Source organism: Notolepis coatsorum (assembly GCF_963971535.1).
Source record: "Notolepis coatsorum genome assembly, chromosome: 3".
Classification (NCBI taxonomy): domain Eukaryota; kingdom Metazoa; phylum Chordata; class Actinopteri; order Aulopiformes; family Paralepididae; genus Notolepis; species Notolepis coatsorum.
Genome location: NC_140167.1, coordinates 12,270,858 through 12,293,716, shown reverse-complemented (window position 1 = coordinate 12,293,716; position 22,859 = coordinate 12,270,858). Strand labels below are relative to the sequence as shown.

Below are 22,859 nucleotides of genomic sequence, written 5' to 3'. Positions count from 1 at the left end.
AAAACCGACGTGTAAATAAATAAATGGTGGTGGTGTTGAAAGTCAAGCTGGCTGGTGAACTTTAACCTCCTTCTAGGGGCCAAGTAAGTAGTTAGACTGAGCCCCCCCCCCCCCCACACCTCACCCTCTGCTCCGATCGACACAAGCTTCACTCCTTTCCCGGCGATGAACTCGAGCGCTTTGTTGACGTTGGAAATCTTGTGGACACTCATCTTCCCTCTCTCCGGCTTCGCCAAGCGTTCGCCTAGACGGGAGGACAGACAGACAGACGGGAGGACAGACAGACAGACAGACGGGAGGACAGACAGACAGACGGGAGGACAGACAGACAGGAAGAGGACAGACAGACAGACAGACAGGAGGGACAGACAGACAAAGAGATGGTGAGAGAGAGCGTGCTGCCGTACTGTATAGCTGTTGCCACAGCTGTGTGTCTCGGAACGCTTCGCTCACACGACGACTCGAAAATGCAGAATAAATACGTTTCCCCCCCCCCCCCCCCCCCCCCACCCCCCCTCGTTTGATATCCCCCCGCATGGGTGAAACCGATATTGCTATTTTCGGTATTTGTAGGCGAACCTCACGTCGCTGAGGTTCCAGGCCGCTGTGTGCAAAGAGCGGAGTTATGGTTGTGGTTCTTCTTCAGATGGAGCCGAGTTATGGTTATTATGGTTCAGATGGAGCAGAAATCACATTCTGTTGAGTCTCCCTCCTCGACCCGTCAACCGAACATCAGGTTTAAGAAAAAATAAATGTATTCCAGCACATGCCATTTCCCCTACGGTTGCGAGGGAAGAAGAAAGGGGGGGGGGGGGGGGTGGCACGTGAAATGAAAAACTTCAACAATCTGGTTGATCTTTTCATTCAAGGTTTTGGTAAAACATGCCACTGCGAGTGTGTCATCCCCTCTATTCCTGGCCTGGTAACGATGGTATCCCATGCTGCTGCTGCTTCTTCTTCTTCTTCCTCCTCCTCCTCCTCCTCCTCCTCCTCCTCCTCCTCCTCCTCCTCCTCCTCCTCCTCCTCCTCCTCCTCCTCCTCCTCCTCCTCCTCCTCCTCCTCCTCCTCCTCCTCCTCCTGTACTGATTGCTGCCAGGCGGGACCACCTCAAACGCTGCCCCGTTCCCTCGGACCACTGCTTCCTCAGAACCAGGGATGTCCGATATTGGCATAAAAATGTGATATCGAAAAATATCGGTATCGGTTTACATTTTTTATTTTTTTTTTTTTTTTACATTTCTATAACCTTTATTTACCCAGGCAAGCAAGTAAGAACAGATTCAGATTTTATTTATTGTCAAAAGTATGCATAATGGTGTGTTAATTCCACAACAAGAGATATGTAATGTTAATTACCTAGAACATACAGTAGGGTGAGGGGACATAGGGTGAGGGGAACATTACAGTAGGGTGAGGGGAACATTACAGTAGGGTGAGGGGACATAGGGTGTAGGGAACATTACAGTAGGGTGAGGGGAACATTACAGTAGGGTGAGGGGACATAGGGTGTAGGGAACATTACAGTAGGGTGAGGGGACATAGGGTGTAGGGGACATTACAGTAGGGTGAGGGGACATAGGGTGAGGGGACATTACAGTAGGGTGAGGGGACATAGGGTCTAGGGAACATTACAGTAGGGTGAGGGGACATAGGGTGAGGGGAACATTACAGTAGGGTGAGGGGACATAGGGTGAGGGGAACATTACAGTAGGGTGAGGGGACATAGGGTGAGGGGAACATTACAGTAGGGTGAGGGGACATAGGGTGAGGGGAACATTACAGTAGGGTGAGGGGACATAGGGTGAGAGGAACATTACAGTAGGGTGAGGGGACATAGGGTGAGGGGGACATTACAGTAGGGTGAGGGGACATAGGGTGAGGGGAACATTACAGTAGGGTGAGGGACATAGGGTGTAGGGAACATTACAGTAGGGTGAGGGGACATAGGGTGTAGGGGACATTACAGTAGGGTGAGGGGACATAGGGTGAGGGGAACATTACAGTAGGGTGAGGGGACATAGGGTGTAGGGAACATTACAGTAGGGTGAGGGGACATAGGGTGAGGGGAACATTACAGTAGGGTGAGGGGACATAGGATGAGGGGACATAGGGTGTAGGGGACATTACAGTAGGGTGAGGGGACATAGGGTGAGGGAACATTACAGTAGGGTGAGGGGACATAGGGTGTAGGGAACATTACAGTAGGGTGAGGGGACATAGGGTGAGGGGAACATTACAGTAGGGTGAGGGGACATAGGGTGAGGGGAACATTACAGTAGGGTGAGGGGACATAGGGTGTAGGGAACATTACAGTAGGGTGAGGGACATAGGGTGAGGGGAACATTACAGTAGGGTGAGGGGACATAGGGTGTAGGGAACATTACAGTAGGGTGAGGGGACATAGGGTGTAGGGAACATTACAGTAGGGTGAGGGACATAGGGTCTAGGGAACATTACAGTAGGGTGAGGGGACCGAATGGAAGCGGACAGTGACGGGTTAGCCTTCGGGAGAGGTTTTAGTTGGACAATGCCTAGGCTAACCGGTCATGTCCGCTTCCATTCATTGTGCTAAGCTAGGCTAACATGCAATCGGATAGCTTTCTACTGAACGCACAGAGAGGAAACTGGTATCCATCTTCTTGTCCCTCTCTGGAGAAGACGGTAAACTAATTTCCCAAATGTTGGCGTGTTCCTTTAACATTAGAGTGAGGGAACTTAGAGGGAGCACTGGCTGAGAGAACATCAATTAAAGGTAGAATTTGTAATGCCGTCAAACAGCGACTTCTAGGCAAAAGAGCCCCTCTAGGTACTGTGCTTTCTTTACATTTCTTTGTTTTGGTATATGGGAGGCGTTCCCATCACTCACCACACTTCAGGGTCCAACCACTCAAATCCAACCCACACATCAGAGCAAAACAAAGAGATGTAGACAAAGTGCAGTACCTAGAGGTCGCTGTTTGACAGCGTTACAGATTCTACCTTTAAAGGGGACGTTTTGTGGGCTAGGGTACCTTTAAAAGGGGACGTTTTGTGGGCTAGGGTTCCAGAAATCAGAACATAAGGCTTTTAAGGGAACATAAGGCTTTCAAGGGAACATAAGGCTTTTAAGGGAAAATAAGGCTTTCAAGGGAACATAAGACCTTTAACCCATTCAGTGCCAACCACGAGTATAGTCGGGTTAACTCGCCATCGCTTGAGTGCCAATCACGAGTATAGTCGGGTTTTAATTGTTATTTCTTTTATTAGCGATATCCATTCATTTTCATCCATCCAACCTGATGTTATCGTTGGGAATGGGTCTGAGCTCGCAAAAAGGGCAAATACCGCCGCCTATCGTCTCCCGGATGGTATTGCACATCATTGGATTGGATTGGCTGGGACTGTGCATCACAGTCCGGGTTTCCCTTCTCGGGCAAGCAGTATCGTGTTACCACATCGACTGGGAGCAGCGTCGATTATGTGTTTTGGACTATAACGTTGGATCAATAAACGCAATCAATATTTGGAATGGCGATCAGTAATTGGATTAATCTTTTTGCAGAACATCAGATGTGAGGTAAGGAATCTATGTTACCAGTATTGGGTTAATCAGATGTTTTTTTCAAAGCGGTCACAACGTGTGTGTGTGTGTGTGCGTGCGTGTGTGTGTGTGTGTGTGTGTGTGTGTGTGTGTGTGTGTGTGTGTGTGTGTGTGTGTGTGTGTGTGCGTGCGTGTGTGTGTGTGTGTGTGTGTGCGTGCGTGTGTGTGTGTGTGTGCGTGCCGTTGACGCGGAGCAATGCACGGATAAGCGATTTTTCAGCCCGCTTCTCTAGCGTGCATAAGGACACATATACTATCGATAATCTAGCATCTATTTGAAAATTATTCATAAATCAGCCGAAAAATTACAACGTGTTTTGTGTATTCCACTAAAGGGGGTATTATCGCGTCTTTCTCTGGAATTACTAGAAATCTCCAAAACTATACTCTAATTCAAAGCGGTATAAAACGGAAATGTACCGATGAAAAAACAATCCGTTTCGTACATGTTGACTGCAAGCAAGTCATTGATAAGCGACAGGCGTATCAGACCCATAGCCATAATTTAAGATATAGTTTAAGCGTTCGCAAATATCCCCGTCCTCCCATTGATTAAAGGCGCTGGCCTACAAGCCCTAATTTGGTCATATCCGGCCGGCTCTGAATGTGTTAAGGCAGCGGTTCCCAAACTTTTTTGGCCGTGCACCCCCTGTCACCTCCCGACCTAGCTGACGCACCCCCCAATGGGTTTCTGTTAGAAAAAATTGTTGCTGGTCTCCGTGCACAGATTTTATTTTTTATTTTATCTCTTCCCACGGCGACTATGGATAGGGAATTTCTTTATTTAATTAAAATGTTCACGACAACATGGATGCATGTACTCTGCCAGCATGTTTAAAATCCACAATACTAAAGGTTTGACTAAGATTTTTATGAAATTTGATTGTAAAAAAATATTTTATTTTTTATTTTATTTTTATTTTCCACCATTAGCCTTTTCATGTCACGCACCACCTAGAGGGCACTCGCGCACCACAGTTTGGGAACCACTGTGTTAAGGGAACACCAGGTCTTGAAGGGAACACGGGGCAGACCGCTCACCTGAGATGACCTCCAGCAGCAGCATGAGCTTCAGTCCATCCCGGAAATCCTCCTCGATGTTCTCGATCGCTGTGCCCGCTTTCCTCAGGTGGGAGTTACACCAGGCTGTAAACGTCTACAGAGAGAGAGAAATAAATACTAAATACAAATAAGAGATGTAGATAAAACAAAACAAAAAGGAATGATAAATTATAAACAAATCAAAACTACTACAATAAAGAGTTCAGTGAGGAGGGAGAGAGAGAGAGAGAGAGAGAGAGAGAGAGAGAGAGAGAGAGAGAGAGAGAGAGAGAGAGAGAGAGAGAGAGGGAGAGAGAGAGAGAGAGAGAGAGAGAGAGAGAGAGAGAGAGAGAGAGGGAGTCTTGGGTACGGACAGAATGATTACTCATTTCCTTCTGTTCCAGGCCTTTATGGATATAGTTGGATATTGCAAATATGTGGTTATCAAATAACCCTTTAATTACAGTATATCGCTGCCTTGGGGTTCTTGGGACGTGCCTACAAATTTTGATACTTCATCAAAGAGTGTTTTTCTTTTTCTCCATAGATGGTCATAGAAGGGACAGTAAAGTGAAGAAGTGGGCTTCATCCTCTATTTCACCAACGACGGAGCCTCTGATCCTCCCCCTTGTTCAATACGTTTAACCAATTGAATTTGGTTTCCTTTATTTATCCATTTGACTAATATCTTCTGTAGTGTGGTAGTGAAAGGGTTAATAGCAGTGGCGGACTGGCCATCGGGACGTTTGGGACGAATCCCGATGGGCCGGAACCAAAGTGGGCTGGTCCAAAAAAATAAAAATAAAAAATATATAATTTTTTTTTTTTTTTGGGGGCCAGTGTTTGGGCCACTAATGTGGGCCGGTGTGTGGGCCACTAATGTGGGCCAGTGTGTGGGCCAGTGTGTGGGCCAGTGTGTGGGCCACTAATGTGGGCCAGTGTGTGGGCCAGTGTGTGGGCCAGTGTGTGGGCCGGTGTGTGGGCCGGTGTGTGGGCCAGTATGTGGGCCGGTGTGTGGGCCGGTGTGTGGGCCAGTATGTGGGCTGGTGTGTGGGCCGGTGTGTGGGCCAGTGTGTGGGCCAGTATGTGGGCCGGTGTGTGGGCCAGTATGTGGGCTGGTGTGTGGGCCGGTGTGTGGGCCAGTGTGTGGGCCAGTATGTGGGCCAGTGTGTGGGCCAGTATGTGGGCCGGTGTGTGGGCCGGTGTGTGGGCCAGTGTGTGGGCCAGTATGTGGGCCAGTATGTGGGCCGGTGTGTGGGCCGGTGTGTGGGCCGGTGTGTGGGCCAGTATGTGGGCTGGTGTGTGGGCCGGTGTGTGGGACAGTGTGTGGGCCGGTGTGTGGGCCGGTGTGTGGGCCAGTATGTGGGCCGGTGTGTGGGCCAGTGTGTGGGCCGGTGTGTGGGCCGGTGTGTGGGCCGGTGTGTGGGCCAGTATGTGGGCCGGTGTGTGGGCCAGTGTGTGGGCCAGTATGTGGGCCGGTGTGTGGGCCGGTGTGTGGGCCGGTGTGTGGGCCAGTATGTGGGCCGGTGTGTGGGCCAGTATGTGGGCCAGTGTGTGGGCCGGTGTGTGGGCCAGTGTGTGAGCCGGTGTGTGGGCCAGTGTGTGGGCCAGTGTGTGGGCCACTAATGTGGGCCAGTGTGTGGGCCGGTGTGTGGGCCAGTGTGTGGGCCAGTATGTGGGCCGGTGTGTGGGCCGGTGTGTGGGCCGGTGTGTGGGCCAGTATGTGGGCCGGTGTGTGGGCCGGTGTGTGGGCCGGTGTGTGGGCCAGTATGTGGGCCGGTGTGTGGGCCAGTGTGTGGGCCAGTGTGTGGGCCACTAATGTGGGCCAGTGTGTGGGCCAGTGTGTGGGCCAGTGTGTGGGCCACTAATGTGGGCCAGTGTGTGGGCCAGTGTGTGGGCCACTAATGTGGGCCAGTGTGTGGGCCAGTGTGTGGGCCAGTGTGTGGGCCACTAATGTGGGCCAGTGTGTGGGCCACTAATGTGGGCCAGTGTGTGGGCCAGTGTGTGGGCCACTAATGTGGGCCAGTGTGTGGGCCACTAATGTGGGCCAGTGTGTGGGCCAGTGTGTGGGCCAGTGTGTGGGCCAGTATGTGGGCCGGTGTGTGGGCCGGTGTGTGGGCCGGTGTGTGGGCCAGTATGTGGGCCGGTGTGTGGGCCGGTGTGTGGGCCAGTATGTGGGCCAGTATGTGGGCCAGTGTGTGGGCCGGTGTGTGGGCCAGTGTGTGAGTCGGTGTGTGGGCCACTAATGTGGGCCAGTGTGTGGGCCGGTGTGTGGGCCAGTATGTGGGCCGGTGTGTGGGCCAGTATGTGGGCCATTGTGTGGGCCGGCAATAAAACAATAAACAAGTTGCATAAACTAAATCAGATAAAAAATGATCACAGTTCTGGTTTGCCTTAAGATGCAGTTTAAGATGGGTCTTGAACATGGAGTATGTAGGGCACTCTCTAATCACAACTGGTAGGCTATTCCAGTAGTTACCACCTTTAACAGAGAACACAGTTTTTGCAAAGGTAGTATACCGAAAAGGCACCTTACAGTCCCCTCTACTGATGGCCCTGGTGGTAATGCCAGTGTCTGCTTTCTGTTGGATGAACTCATTCAATGGGGGAGGGGCAAGTCCTATGCAGAACCTTGTACATGAAGCAAGTATATTTGAAAACTTGGAAATTCTTGAAACTTGTTTTTCTAAAACATTACAGTGATGAAATGAAATTGGTTTCCTATCAAATACTTTTATGGCTTTTTTGTAGAGTAATTCTATTGGTGCAAGAGTAGTGACATATGAAAGAGACCAGTTGATAAAACAGTACTCGATGTGTGATAAAATCATTGAATGCAGAAACATCCTTGCAGCATTAACTGGCAGGCAGGGCCTGATCTGCCTGAAGTTTTCGATGTTAAACTTGACTGTTTGTCACTTTCTTCACATGACTTTTTGAAGGTCAATGTAGAGTCCAATGTGACCCCAAGATACTTGAATTAATGGGATCATCCTTATGTTCCCCGGGTCCTATGTTCCCCGCTTGATTGATTAATAGATTGACATTTTTATAAATTTTTATTATTTTATTAATTATGAATGTCCGCCTTGTTTCGAACTGGTTAAGCTTAGGCCCTCTTTCGAACTGGTTACGGTTAGAGTTTGGAATCAGGGCTGGTGGTCTAAAAATGTCAATCAATCAAAGCGGGGAACATAGAACCCGGGGAACATAGGACCCGGGGAACATAGACATGCTCCCGAATTAATGTACAATGTCCAGCTCCGCCTCTCCCAGAAACACATTAGAGTGAGTGACCTCTACTGGTGACTTTGTGAACATCATAGACAATGTTTTCTTGGTGTTAAGTGAAAGACATGCTTTTGTTTTTGTCTTGAATGAGACATGAGACATCAGTGAATGAGATTCACGTTTCCTCCCAACCGCGAGTAGGCCTAGAAGCGCAGAAATGGAGAACGCAAAAAAAAAAAAGGGTGGAGCTGAAAAAGCTAGAATAAAAAAACAAAAATTGCTAGTAAAAGACGCAGAACAATGTTCTAAAATTACAGACATGTTTAGTAGAGGAAGGGCTCTCGTTAGAGTAGCTGCTGCTGCTAATAATGATGAAGTTCAAGTGGAAGGAACCAACAGTAACATGACAGGTGCGTGCAGTAGCCTAGTGCATGTTCTACTGTTGGTGTCTGCCGGTTCATGAGGGCTAGCTAGCCTATACTAGCTCTTGCAGTGATTTCAGTCATTCTATTACAAGACAATGTGCTTTCCGTATTCCTGATTCCTTACAGCACGTGGACATAAATAGTCGTGACTCGTGAAGTTTTTTCTCTGACTAAAAGTTTAGTTAGCAATGTTAGGACTAGTGCCCACCACAGCATCAGAAGCTAAAGTGCTAACCTAGAGAGCCAATCAGAACCTAGGACGGGCTGCAAATTAATCGGCTACTAATATTATAATAGTAAATACTAAAATAAAATACTATTATGTTCCCTTCCAAATTTTCATGTTGATATAATATTGGTAATCTAATTGATTGAATTGATTAGTTGCCATTTTACATGCTTAAATAAGATGTACCTTAGAATTCCCAACTGTTAGCCATGTTCTCGATATGATTAGTCTCATCTACATGTTTGTAAATAACCACAGCTAACTAGCTTAAGCTAACAACTCGGTCAACTACTACCCCGTAGTTAAACAAATGTGATTGCATATAACAGCTAACTGCTACAGCTAAGTTGGTAGTTAGCCTATTCCATTAATGTTGAATGTATTTATGAAGGTTGTTGATGGTGGTTGGCACTGAATAGCAGACATGATTCCGTCAGTCTGCCACAGGGCAGCTGTGTTTGCTGATGCTGCTCATGACCACCAGTAGCGTGTGTGAGTGTGAATGCAGAGAGAGAGAGAGAGAGAGAGAGAGAGAGAGAGAGAGAGAGAGAGAGAGAGAGAGAGAGTTCCTAGATCATGACATTACTTTTCAAATTGTGTATTATAATGTGTATATTTTAGTGATGTCCGATATTATCGGCCTACCGATATTGGCATTAAAATGTGATATCGGAAATTATCGGTATCTGTTTTCAAAAAAAGAAAAATTAAATATTTTTATTTTTTATATTTATTTAACCTTTATTTACCCAGGCAAGCAAGTAAGAACAAATTCTGATTTTATTTATTGTCAAAAGTATGCATAATGTTGTGTTAATTCCACAACAAGAGATATGTAATGTTAATTACCTGAAATTATTCGTTTTTTGGGGGGGAAACCCTATATTGGTATCGGTTGATATCGGTATCGGAAATTTAAGTGTTGGACTATATCGGATATCGGTAAAAAAGCCAATATCGAATATCCCTAGTATATTTGTATCTTCTTCCTTACTGCCCCCACTACTGGGTCCATCACTACTAGCACAGATTTCAACTTTATTTTCAATTCTAGTGAAGATAACATGTTTTTCTCTATTGGATGAAATGGTGCAGCGATAAAAACATTGTATTCAAACATTTTATTCAATAAAGCCTCAACAAAGAGTTGGAACAGCATACAGAATATATGTGATGTCAGTCTGAATCAGAGCATTCTCTGCCTCATTGAATTCTGAATAATCAGATTCCAATGAACCCTCAAATTCTGAAAATGGGAGTAGTCACAACTCACCAACTTCCCCATCTTCTCTAGTCACCCCCACACCTTCTATTTGACCCATGACTTCTCAGCAGAGCCCAGACAAAACTTCCCTTTTCCTATCAACTCTGCTAATACTGAGTCACTATTGAGAGAGAGAGAGAGAGAAAGAGAGAGAGACTGAGAGAGACTGAGAGAGACTGAGAGACTGAGAGAGACTGAGAGAGACTGAGAGAGACTGAGAGAGACTGAGACTCTTGGAATGGGTGTCTGGGAGGAAGTGGGGGGTCTTTCGATGTTGATTAAACGGCAAGCAACTAATGTCATGAGTGCCAAATTAAAGGACAATAAATCCAATCTAACTGAAATTGTGTAGCACAGACCTTTCTATGGATCAAAACCTCAATATTATTATGGTGTAGTTAATACTTCATGTATCCTTAATCCCTAGGCTAATGAGGCACTAAGATGTTAGTAAAAAGTAAAAAGCCAAAGTAACGGTATATGTATGTGTGTGTGTGTGTGTGTGTGTGTGCACTTCTAGGGGCGGGGTGTAGATTTGGTCTCCCTGATGTTGACTCCTTAGCCACAGCCTTGGGTTGTTTAATACTGGACAAGTGTTTCATAACGGCCGGTGCGTGGGCCGGTGTGTGGGCTGGTGCGTCTGAATGTCCCGGGCTGAATTTGTGTCCCAGTCCGCCACTGGTTAATAGCGTGTTCGGACGTGGATATGCCTTCAAATGCCCATCTCTAGTGTATAGGTACAGCAGGTTAACAGTCTGTAGTGCGGTAGTGAAAGGTTAACCTTCTGTAGTGTGGTAGTGAAAGGGTTAATCTGTGGTAGTGAAAGGTTAACCGTCTGTAGTGCGGTAGTGAAAGGTTAACCGTCTGTAGTGTGGTAGTGAAAGGGTTAACCTTCTGTAGTGTGGTAGTGAAAGGGTTAACCTTCTGTAGTGTGGTAGTGAAAGGTTAACCGTCTGTAGTGTGGTAGTGCAAGGTTAACCTTCTGTAGTGTGGTAGTGAAAGGGTTAACCGTCTGTAGTGTGGTAGTGAAAGGTTAACCTGCTGTAGTGTGGTAGTGAAAGGTTAACCGTCTGTAGTGTGGTTGTGAAAGGTTAACCCACTGTAGTGTGGTTGTGAAAGGTTAACCCACTGTAGTGTGGTAGTGAAAGGTTAACCTGCTGTAGTGTGGTAGTGAAAGGTTAACCTTCTGTAGTGTGGTAGTGAAAGGTTAACCGTCTGTAGTGTGGTAGTGAAAGGTTAACCTTATGTAGTGTGGTAGTGAAAGGTTAACCGTCTGTAGTGTGGTAGTGAAAGGGTTCATAGCGTATTCGAACATGGGTATGCCTTCAAATGCCCATACCCAGTGTGTATAGGTACAGCAGGTCCTGGATTCCCAGGCACAGCTAAGATGCTAACGAGCTAATGGAAGCCAGCTGGGCCAAGGCCACCGCCGCCCCTGACGGGAGCTGAGCTGGCACGAGGGGAGCTGGCACGACGGGAGCTGGCACGAGGGGAGCGCCCGCACCTTTCGGAGATCTCTGGTTACTGTAATTACGGCCCCGGGACCCGACATCATCAAGGCACCGCATTTCTCCACCAGAGAGGACCTGCAGGAGACGAGCACAACGCACGCTCTTCCTCTCATACTAGCTTCGGCTAGTTAGCGCCACAAGCCAATGCAAAAGTCAATGGGGCCAAGCCGAGGGAAGGCACTGCAGGAGACGAGCACAGTCGACGCTGTTCCTCATGCTAGCTTCGGCTAGTTAGCGCCCACAAACCAATGCAAAGGTCAATGGGGCCAAGCTCCAGTCTGTACTGAAGACAACCTAAATCTACTCTGTGTGCTGCACTGTGTGGAGCAGACTTCAGTCGGCTTCAATCAGCTCGTCGTGCTGAAAGGAGCCAGACCCCATCGTATATAAAAGGTACACGGCAGGTCGTGGAGTCCCAGGCACTGCTAGCATGCTAACCAGCTAATGGAAGCCAGCTGCGCCGAGAGAGACCTCCGCTCCCCCCTCCCCCCCCCCGCCCCCGACGGGAACTGGCACGAGCGGCCGAGCCACGACGACGAGCGCCCTGCCCGGTGAACGCCTCTTTACGAGATATCCGGTTGCTGTAATTACGCCCCGGGAGGGAGCCGGCACCATCAAGGCACCACAGGAGGAGCCAGCCGCCAGGGAGGACCTCGCTCGCAGGAGAGACGGGCCAGGCTCTCTGTCTGTCTCAGCGCCGCACGCTCGCGCGCCTCCCGCTGCAGGGGAACACAGCAGCCACTTCAAAGCCGCTGGTGGCAAGAGAGCCGGGCCGGTGGCAAGAGAGCCGGGCCGCGCCACCCGGCGGGCTGGTGGAGCCGAGCGCCCTCCTGGAGGAGCGTCTCTGCCATGACATCATCACCCTCGGAGTGACATGGGGTTTATACAGCTGACGGGAGCGCCCCGGAGCAGCCGCTGTGCGTTTGATGGTGGCGGCGGCGCTCGACCCAGAGGAGATAATAGAACCAGCGGAAAACCAGGGGATCTGCAGATTTCAACAAGTTCAATTTGAGACCTTTTTAAGACTTTTTTTTTCTTTTTTTTTTTAATTCAGATTCATATGATTATACAGCGCAAAATACCGTGCAACGAAAATAAGTTTGGCATCCAACCAGAGTGAAAATGTAACAGTAACGTGCAATAGTAATATACAATGTACAGGTGATTAAACTGGGTATAAAAATATATAATACAAATAATACTAAAATGGGCGGCTGAGTGGCGCAGTGGGCAAGGCGCTCGCCACTAACGCAGGATACGCTGGGTTCGAGCCCAGCTCTCCGCGTTGCTACCGGCTTGGCCGGCCGTCATACTAACACAATTGGCAGTGTTAGAGGGTGGTGGGAAAGCCGGTGGGTGGGGATTGGACGTTGTGGACAGCGACTCCTACAGGTTGGTTTTGTGACGCCGGTGCGACGGAAGCAGGAAGTGTCGGGGGCAGCGTGAGCCTCCCACGCGTTACTCCTCGCCGCTGAGAGTTCGAGCTGCTGCGGTGAAAAGATGCGACAGGCTGCCTCCTCGTGTACCGGAGGGGACACGTGATGCAAGGCTTCTATCCTCACTACAGCCGACCAGTGGGAGGCATAGTCTAGCAACGTTCAAGACAGGGGAGGGAAGAATTGGAAATACGAAATTGGGATGGGAGAAAAATAGAAAAATGGGGAGCAAAAGTGGATCAAAGAAAAAAACTAATAATACTAAAATAAATGAGTACTATTGAGTGTAGTGCCAATCAGATGTATGTACAGAGTTGTAACATTTATATGAACAGTAATACAGGTATAAAGACACTATGGTAGCAAGTAAGGTGCTGTGAGAGCTGCGAGTGTTGTGTGTGTTGTAGGGCTGTGTCCCCGACTAAGGATTTGGATGGTCGACTATGATAGGCCAAAATTTGCCATTAGTCGACTATTGGTCGAGTAATAATAAAAAAAATAAAATAAAATATATAATATATAATTATTTTTTTATTTTTTTAAATCATTCCATTTGGGCTGTGGGGGTGCTTAATGTCTGAAGGAGTCGACTGAAGGCTTCTTGTCCTCTGCAAAAGCATGCAATTGGTCCACTGATGGATACATCTTGATATTTGTCTAGTCTAGTGTGTTCATTAGACGAGTGAAATCCTCTTTCAGTGCCTCTGTGCCTGTTTTCGTAGGCAGTTAGCTTCTGGTATGCGTGCCATTAGCCTTTTTTTTCTTTTATTCGACTAAGAGGTTGGCCAGTCGACTGCGGCTCCTTTCGACCGATTAGTCGACTATTCGACTAATAGGGGTCAGCCCTAGTGTGTTGTGAGAGTTGTGAGTGTTGCGATTGTTGTGAGAGCTGGATGCTGTGCAGGATGGATGGATGGATGGATGGAAAGAGGACGGACTACGTTGTACTTTATCTCCTTTATGCCGACAGGAGGCGTGTAGCTTTATGCCAAGCAAGCAGTGCAAAAATTTACCGTAGTGGCGTGCAGTAATGCGCCTTTCATTTTCCGCCGCCCAGCGCCCAGGTCGCGCGGAAATAGGCTGTCTATTGCCATTCTCTTTGACAAACTCTAACCTTAACCAGCTCCTTAACAGCGCCTAAACTTAACCGTTCTAACCTTAACCAACTCCGAAACAATGCCTAACCTTAACCTTAACCTTAACCATGCCTAACCTTAACCGGCGAAAGAATACACGTTAAAAAAAAATCACGTTAAAAAATATTTTCGATGGGATTCGAACTCGCCAGCAAACGAGCCATAGGATCCACAGCCATGTGGCCTTGCCAATTGAGCTATTTCTAGATACTGAAAAAGGGGCGGTGACTTATATATATTGAGCTCCGCTCGTGTCGAACCAAGGCGGGATCTCATGCGCATGCGCGGGCACCTCGCGCACGCACGCACCTGAGCGAGCACGCCGCCGCCGGTGCACGCACGGTAGCATTTGTCTAAGCGGGGCCTGAAAAGAAGGGCGCTTTACCGCACTGGCGTGCGGTGACGAATGCGGAAGCATTTTTGCACTGCTTGCTTGGCATTAAGGAAAACGCCGACAGGAGAATGACCGGCATTGATGAGGACTGATGTCAGCATCTGGTGGCAACACGCCCTCGGTCCCGGAGCCGGGCCCCAACAGGACTGAGCACGTTCCCATTAGCCTTTAATCAATAGCCCCGCTGGAGGCGGTGGGCCCAACCTCTTAAAACTCTTAAAACTCCTCAGAAGAGGATGTGGTGTCAGAAGGTTGAAGTGGAAGAAATCCACCCAAAAGCTGAATTCACATTGTGCTATTCGCATGACGTTGCACAGTTACGTCAATATCTATATAAAGTTGGGACAGCTGTCTCCCCCGATAAGCTGGACATCGAACTATTGAGACGTTTTGGAGTTGGTCCACCGACAATGAATTAGTGATCGACTTTGTGTGGGCTCATATAATCTTTGTTTATAAGCCATTACATCCAAAAGGAGTTTGATTGATTTTAAATATAGGGCTTTTACAGCTCTGAATCAGAACACGCACTCAATATCTCACTATAATCACCACGGTTACGGTCATCGTGTCCGAGGAGTTGTTCCTACTATTCGCCGTCTACGTGGAGCAGCTCCAGGTTCGATCGATCTCTCGATGACATCATCATCACCAGAGTCTCGTTTCTGGCGCTCAGCTCGAGGAAGAGACTCGTCGTTCATATTCATAGCGGATACAGAGTGTTCTAGGGATATTCTACTTTAGGGTGGACTTTCCCCTTCTGGAACAGGATATTAGCCAGCGAGAGTGCAGCAGGAGGAACCGGCCTAATGAGAGTGCATGAGGCATGTTGAGTCAACCACAAAGAACACAGTTGTTGTGAAAACCGCAGAGACTTGACCAGCGGAATGCTAGCTTGTTAAATCAAACGGGGGGCGGGCCACTCCGGCTGCCCCGGGCCTCCTCCTCCTCCTCCTCCTCCTCCTCCTCCTCCTCCTCCTGACGAAGGTTTAGCCGGCCTCCTGTGGTTCTACCCGCTCTCTGGGTCACTCAGGAGTTTGGCAGGAGCGGCGCACACAGCAGGCCCGGGCTGGCGGCCCGCTGCGCCGCTGCGTCACATGTCACATGACCGGCCTGTGGTCACATGACCGGCCTGTGGTCACAACACTCTGCAGGCCTCTACAAGGTGCTCTGGGAGTGGGGGCCTGGGGGGGGGGGGGGGGCGCTGCCCAGTGGAAGGTGAAAGACTCTACACTCACTGCACACACATCCACACACTCACTTTAACACTCACTTTAGACACTTTAACACAACAACAGTATATGTATCTATTTATTCAAAGAGATTTGCACTACATTCATACCTCATTTGCATTTGCACCTTGCCTTTTGTACCTCATTGTCTGCATTTTTACTTCATTGTACTTAGATTGTACTTACATTTGTATATTGTATTTTATATTGTATGGTGTTTAGGGCTGACCTTCGCTTTTTTTTGACAATCGAAGCTTCGGGGCCGAGCTTCGATTTTAATTCGAAGCTTCGAAAAAAAAATTATTTTCCTTTTTTTTTATCTTATGTTGTGGGACTTGTACAGCACTTTGGTAAACTTTGTTGTTTTTAAATGTGCTCTATAAATAAAGTGGATTGGATTAATTAATTAAGTAGCCCCTTTCGTGACGCAGCCAACAAGGTTTCACTCGGCTGTGTGATTTAGTTCAAGGTGGATCGCTGTTGTCGTTTGAACAACTTCAGATTTCATGGGAACTACCAATCCCCCAAATCAAGAATGTTTAAGTAAGATTTTGATTATTTGAAATATGGCCTGTGTAGACTAAACTATGCACAGAATTATGTCAGTCTACAAGGTCCGGATTCTACATGGTCCGGCAATGTAGACCTTGTAGACTCCACTACAGACCAATTATCAGTGAATGTTCATGTATTTTTAAGAAGGGTTAGTGGTTAGGGTTCTCACCAAAATAACTCACCAAAACATCTCAGTAGCACCTTATCTAAATGTTCTATTTCATATATGGAGATTCATATTTATTTATGTATTGCATGCATTTCTACATTTTATTTCCCATTTTGTTTATTCATCCCAGTATCTTTCTTTCTTATGTGTGGAATTCTACAAGGTTGAAGGATGATATCCTTCAAACAGGCAATAGTGATGATATAATTTGGGCAGTGCTGAGCTGGGTTACTTTCCTCCAGTGTATTTTGTCCCCCGGCCCCACCCAATGGCCCCATGCGCACGCGCACACACACAAAAATCAAACTAAATTTTTTATTTTTTTTTTTAAACTTTGATTTTTTTTTTATGTTCGAAGCTTGTGCCATCGAACGAAGCTTCGAAGCTTCGAAGTATTTAAGACAGCCCTAATAGTGTTATTCCTCTTTTACTTTATGAAGCACATTCTCAGGGGCTCATACAGAACCAAGCATTTCACTGTAATGTACATGTACAAATAAAAACAAACTTGACTCACTGTGTGCTGAAAGACTCTGTATCACTGTACATATTAATACTACAACTCTGTAGATACATCCGATTAGCACTATTACTCAGTAGTACTGATTTATACATTTTATACCCAGTTTAATCACCTGTACATCGTATATTACTATTGCACTTTACTGTTGCATTTGCACTCTGGTTGGATGCCCAAATTATTTTGGTTGTACTGTACTTTAAATCTAATCTTATTGTTATGTATATATACACACACACAGGTATTTCCTTTTGATATAATGAATATGAAACCTGCAACCATGACAGTTCTGTCACAAAGAAGATACTGAAAACCCATCTGTTTACGCAGTGTCATACAACAGTGTAAACAGAATTGGAAAAGCCAATTTCATCGAATATCGTTATACTGTCAAGAAATGAGAACGATATTGTGATGGAATGTTTTTGAGAGTAGGCTGGAGAGATAGAGAGAGAGAGAGAGAGAATGTCGAAGTTTCTCTTTCCCCAATAATGATTTCCCGTTTTAGCTGCGAACACGATGCTTTGTGAACACATAATATAATATAATTGTTGTGTTAGAGGCTGCGGAGGGAGATGACAGTAGAAAACCTCCCCTGGGCGTTGTGTTTATTTCAGTAGCCGCTTCGGGAGCTGCTGGAGACGAGGCATCAGAGAGCTCGGCTCCCAGACTCGAGTGGCAGAACTCGGACGAGCGACGCGACCCCCCCCCCCCCCTTGCCTCCGAGGGCCGTAGAATTCTCAAATTCCACCGGCCTGGCCGTGTGGCAATAAAAGAAACTTGAACTTGAATTCGGAGAACCGAACATTCTACCGACGATGATGTCACATCGGCAGAAAGCCGGCCCGCGTTTTAGAATTCCGAAAATAGAATTCCGACGAGAGGGGAAAACATTCCAAAAATACGTACGTGACCAGAGATGAGGTCAAACGCAACGTACTGTAGCATCAAACGCGAGACCGCTTGCCTGTGTTCCGACTCCAGCACACCTTGTCGTCGTATATATAACAGTATTTCCCCGTATTTCTGTGGAAGGAATCAGAGGTCGTAAATTGTAAGCCTCCCCCTTCTCCCTTCTCTCTCTCTCTCTCTCCTCCTCGGTCTCCTTTCGCCCAGAGTCTCCACCTCTGAGAACAGAGTCTGGCTGTGAAAACAGCAGGGGGTCAAGTCGAGAGCTGCAGGAATCCACGGCCTGCTCCGCATCAACGCCGCAGCGGAAAGCCGCCAGGCGCCAGTCAGCGGCAGGCAGCACCGAGCAGCTGGGCTCGTCGTTTCCCATGGCGACCGACCGTCGTACGCAGAAACCTAAAACATCGCAAGTGTAATAATGAAGGGGGTCAAGCTGTGTAACGTATCCCCAAAATATTATATCTGGACGTGTGACAAAACCATTTTTATCCACGATTAAAATTGGGAGTCACGGGCGGCGTCCCAAAACCCATCAGAGCGCTCGGCTATCTCTCCTCGTATACCCCCCCCCTCTCCCTCTCTCTCTCTCTCTCTCTCTCTCAGCTTTCAACCCCTTCTCACCCCTCCCTCTCTCGCCCCATTAATCAACCTCAGTTTGGAACATATTTCCTGCCTCTCCAGCCAGCTCCATATTAGTACAATCCCTTTTCTTTTTTTTCTGGTCGCAGAAACGAGAGTCGGGTCCAAATGCACCGTCAGGCCCGACGGCCGTGCGGAGGAGGAGGGGGAGGGGGAGAGGAAAGGCAGACCCGGTGCTGGCAGGCGGACCGACAAGACGCACAGGAAAACAGTGGGTTTTCAGCACCGCAGCGGCCAGTTTCTCAGGCCGAGCTTTGGCTCGGAGAGAGAGAGGTACCAGAGAGGTTCCTCCCTCCCGTCCCGGCGAAGCCCCGGGAAGAGCGAGGCAGATGGGGGACCTTCAAGAGGGATCAGGGGGGGGGGGTGACACGGTGCTGGATAAGAGGAGGCGAGGAAACACACAGGTGCCGCTGAAGACATAAGCGGTTCAGGATCATTATGTCAAAAAGAGAGATCGGACTCCTAGGAACGGAAATAAAAGGTGGAATTTGTAATGCCGTCAAACTTTGACCTCTTGGCAAAGAAGCCCTGTTTTTTTTTTTTTTGGTACTGCACTTTGTTTACATCTCTTTTGGGGGTTTGGAGTTGAGTGGGGATTAGGGGGGGAGGGGCTGCTACCGCTGGCCACACCTCAGGCGCTGCCGAGCGAGGTCTGGAGAGATTCACATAAAACATACGATACTAAACTCGGACCCAAACATCAGGCCAAAACAAAAGAAATGTAAACTCAATTCTACCTTTAAGTTATAGGCCTAGTTAAAAAAAAAAAAACTCATTTTAACGTGGCCTGTTGAGCATATATATATACACTAACTCTGTTTGGACATTTTCTGTTTGGACATTCCATGTATTTGGAGTTGTTAAGTCAGTCCAAATCGCTTGGAATGGGAATGTGTTACACAGGCCCCTCACAAGAGAAAGTACTCGACCTCTACTGACTTCAACTGCCAATGTACAAACTCCAACTTGCCATCTTTTAAAGAGTAACGTTTGAAAAAACATTGTTCCTCTGAAAACTTAAAATGGAGTTACAGTATATACGGTTCTTCGTCTGAGGTTCAGTTGGCCAAAAACCGGACCCGGTTTCGACACAACAGGTCTTCATCGTGGGTACAGACGTGTAAATATCAGTCACGTTAAAATAATGGCTTTTAAAGTATAACTTGTTCCACACACAAGAACGCTTGAAATGCAACCCTTCCTCGATATGAAGAGGCAGAAGATGGATTGCCTGAGAAAAAAAAGAGGCAAAAAAAAACTTTCCAGGATGTCTTCCAGAATGTTCTCCACTCCTATCCAACAGGACAGGAACCATAACAAGGAGGATAATATATTTATAATCCACGTCATAAAACACTACAACACACAGGCTTTCGTCGAGCACTTGGCCGGCAGGAGGGAGAAGAAAGGGAAGAGCTCTCGAGTCCCGCGGAGGTGAGAGTGTCGTCGCGGAGGTGAGAGTGTCGTCGCGGAGGTGAGAGTGTCATCACGGAGGTGAGAGTGTCATTTGTAATGCTGCTAAGTCCATCCCTGCTCCCTGCCTTTCGGTACCGACTCCTGGGTGGGTTGGGGGGTGGGAGAAAGTGCTGGCGGGAAAGAAAGCCTGGTGCCAGGAACACGGAGCCGCTGAGAACCAGACCACCTCCGTACCTCCGACCCCCGCAGCCTCGCCTCCAGACTCCCAGAGCGCGTGTGATGGATTAAAGGCAGGAGAGGGAAGCGTCTCGACGCGGGAGGTGACGGAGGAAGTGCTGGACGAGGGGCCGGGAAATGGTATCCCGTCATTTAGCCGAACGCTTTTATCCAAAGCGACTTACAAGTTCTGTACGACAAGTCATCAGGAAGGGTACAACTCTATCAGCTGAGTGACAATGTTCATCAAACAGTGCTGAAACCTGGGTGCTGCAGTGTTGAGTGCATAGTAGTATAAGTACTAGTAGTAAAACTACAAGGCAAAATGTCAAAATGTCAAGAAGAATTATGTAGAATTTTGTTTATTTTGTTTAATTGTCGAACGATGCTCATCGCTACCGGTGTCGAGAGTGGCTCGGGGAGCGGGTGAGAAGTCAGAAGGCTGCTACGCGTGTTGCTAATATGGACACCGGTCGCCATCTTTCGGAGGATCACTTACTTATCAGTTTGCATTGAGAAATGGCAAAAACAGAGGAAGGGATGGAGAAGAAGAAGGAGAGAATTTTCTCTCGTGACGAGCGTGAGTTCGTCTGAGGATTTCACGCAACAGGACGTCCAAACAGTCTTTTAACACACGGCCAATGGGAGTGACCCTGTACGAATGGCTGCTTCCTGTTACCTTTTAACACACGGCCAATGGGAGTGACCCTCTACGAATGGCTGCCTCCTGTGTTACCTTTTATCACGTCCTTCTCCGCCTTTCAAATGACAGATAAGGGTTGGATGGACGCAGGGATGGGTGTGTTTATTACTGCACCGTACTGTACTGTGCTGCTCTCTCTGCTCATCTGGTAAACAGTCTCTGCCGCTCGCACTCAAACACAAACTCAAACGCATCTCAGCAAGTTGAGTGGGAGGGGGGGAGAGAGAGAGGGGGGGCAGAGAGAGAGAGAGGGGAGAGAGAGAGACACGCCATGCTATTAAACTATCTCAATGCCATAAAACAAATATGTGCCTGTGCAGACAGAGACACGCAGACAGACAGACAGAGACACAGACAGACAGGCAGAAACACAGACAGACAGACAGGTAGGCAGGCAGAAACACACAGACACACACATAGACAGACAGACAGGAACACGCAGAGAGACAGGCAGAAACACAAAGAGAGAGACAGTCATGCAGAGAGACAGAAAAATAGGCCAACAAGAGAGTGTGAGACAGAAAGCAGACAGACAGACAGACAGACCGGTGGGCAGACAAGGGGGTAGATAGATAAATAGAGGGGAGGAACTTAGAGAGAGAGACAGACAGATGGATAGAAAGACGGACAGAGTCACACACACACACACACTCACACCTAGACTAAACACCTCCTGCATTACGTGACCCCCCCCCCCCCCCCCCCCCCGCCCCCCCCCCCCACACACACACACACAGCCATGACTCCATCCATTCTCAGTGAGTCGGTCAGGGACAGGAACAATATGACCTTTCTGGCTGCTGACGCTGAACCTGGTAGAGAGGAAGTAACAGGGGAATGTCTCCCTCTCTCTCTCTCTCTCTCTCTCTCCCTTTCTCTCTCCCTCTCTTTTTATATCTCTCCCACTTTCTCTCCCCGTCCCTCTCTCTCTCTATCCCTCTCTCTCTCACTTTCTCTCTCCCTCTCTTTTTATATCTCTCCCACTGTCTCTCTCTCTCTCTCCCTCTTCCTCTCTATCTCTCTCCCCCTCTCTCTCTCTATCCATCTCTCTCCCTCTCTCACTTTCTGTCTCTCTCTCCGCCTTCTTATATCTCTCCCACTGTCTCTCTCTCTCACTTTCTTTCTCTCAGTCTCTCTCTCTTTCTCTCCCTCTCTCCCTTTTCTCTCTCTCAGTCTCTCTCTCTCAGTCTCTCTCTCCCTTTTCTCTCTCTCTCAGTCTCGCTCTCTCTCAGTCTCTCTCCCCCACAGGCCTGACTGCGCTCTTTCTCCTTAATGGAGGGAGGATGGAAGTCTGGGGGAGCTGTGGGGGGGGGGGGGGGGGGGGGGGGGCGGGCCCGGGGGGGGTCAGAGGTCACCATTCATCCTCCTCCATCTCTTTCCTCTAAAGCTCACTGGAGGATTCCGTCTGACCCCCCCCCCCCCCCCCAAAACACAAGACACCACTGGGATCAGCTGAAGCTGCTGGGCAGATGTTGAGAGTGTGTGTCTGTTTCTGTGTGTGTCTCTGTGTGTGTCTGTGTGTCTGTTTCTGTGTGTCTATGTGTGTCTGTTTCTGTGTGCATTATGTGTGCGTCAGTCAGTGTGTCTATGTGTCTATGTGTCTGTGTACGTGTGTCAGGTTGTGTGTGGGGGGGGGGGGGGGGGGGGGTTGAGAGAGCACATTTGTGTGTCTGTGAGCTTGAGAGAATGTGTGCACATGTGGGAGTGTGTGCATTATGTGTGTGTTTGTGTGTGAGGGGGGTGAAGGACTCACACACAGTTACAAACACACACACACACACACACACACACACACACACACACAACACACACACATGCGCGCTAGAGCCTGAAACAGGAGTGGATTTTCAATTATTATTAACAAGTCCATTGTGTGTATTTGTTATTTCCCTTTCACTGCCACACGACAGCCGGTTAACCCTTTCACTGTGACAATACAGAAGGTTAGCCCTTAACTGATGCGGAGCTAATGATGCTAATGATGGAGCATCGCCGTCGGTTGTGTGATAGTAAAGGGTTAACCTTCTGTCGTGTGGCAGTGAAAGGGTTAAGGCTGGTGCTCACAGGATACAGTGGGCTGGTCTTTGTAACCCATTTATTGGCTTTTATTGCAGTTTTTCTAGTTATGCGTCAACTTATTATTATTATTATAAATTTGTAAAAATTTGAATGAAATTTGAATGAATATTGAAATGAGTTCTGACCGTCCCGACGGGCCGCCTCTCTCTCTCTCTCTCAGAACCAGGTAGTGAT

The 22,859-nt window shown here is 48.0% G+C and overlaps 1 protein-coding gene across 3 annotated transcripts in view; it reads right to left on the bottom strand.

Annotated features, from left to right (window-relative positions):
* The window catches only part of actn1 (actinin, alpha 1), a 135,576-nt gene that overhangs the window by 80,683 nt on the left and 32,034 nt on the right, over positions 1 to 22,859 (bottom strand). For all 3 annotated transcript variants that reach the window (XM_084309673.1, XM_084309671.1, XM_084309672.1), the window contains exons 2-3: positions 4,622 to 4,736; positions 125 to 244 (exon numbers count right to left, since the gene is read on the bottom strand). In XM_084309673.1, coding sequence (XP_084165799.1) covers positions 125 to 244; positions 4,622 to 4,736 — 235 coding nt within the window. The remainder of the gene's footprint in view (positions 1 to 124; positions 245 to 4,621; positions 4,737 to 22,859) is intronic.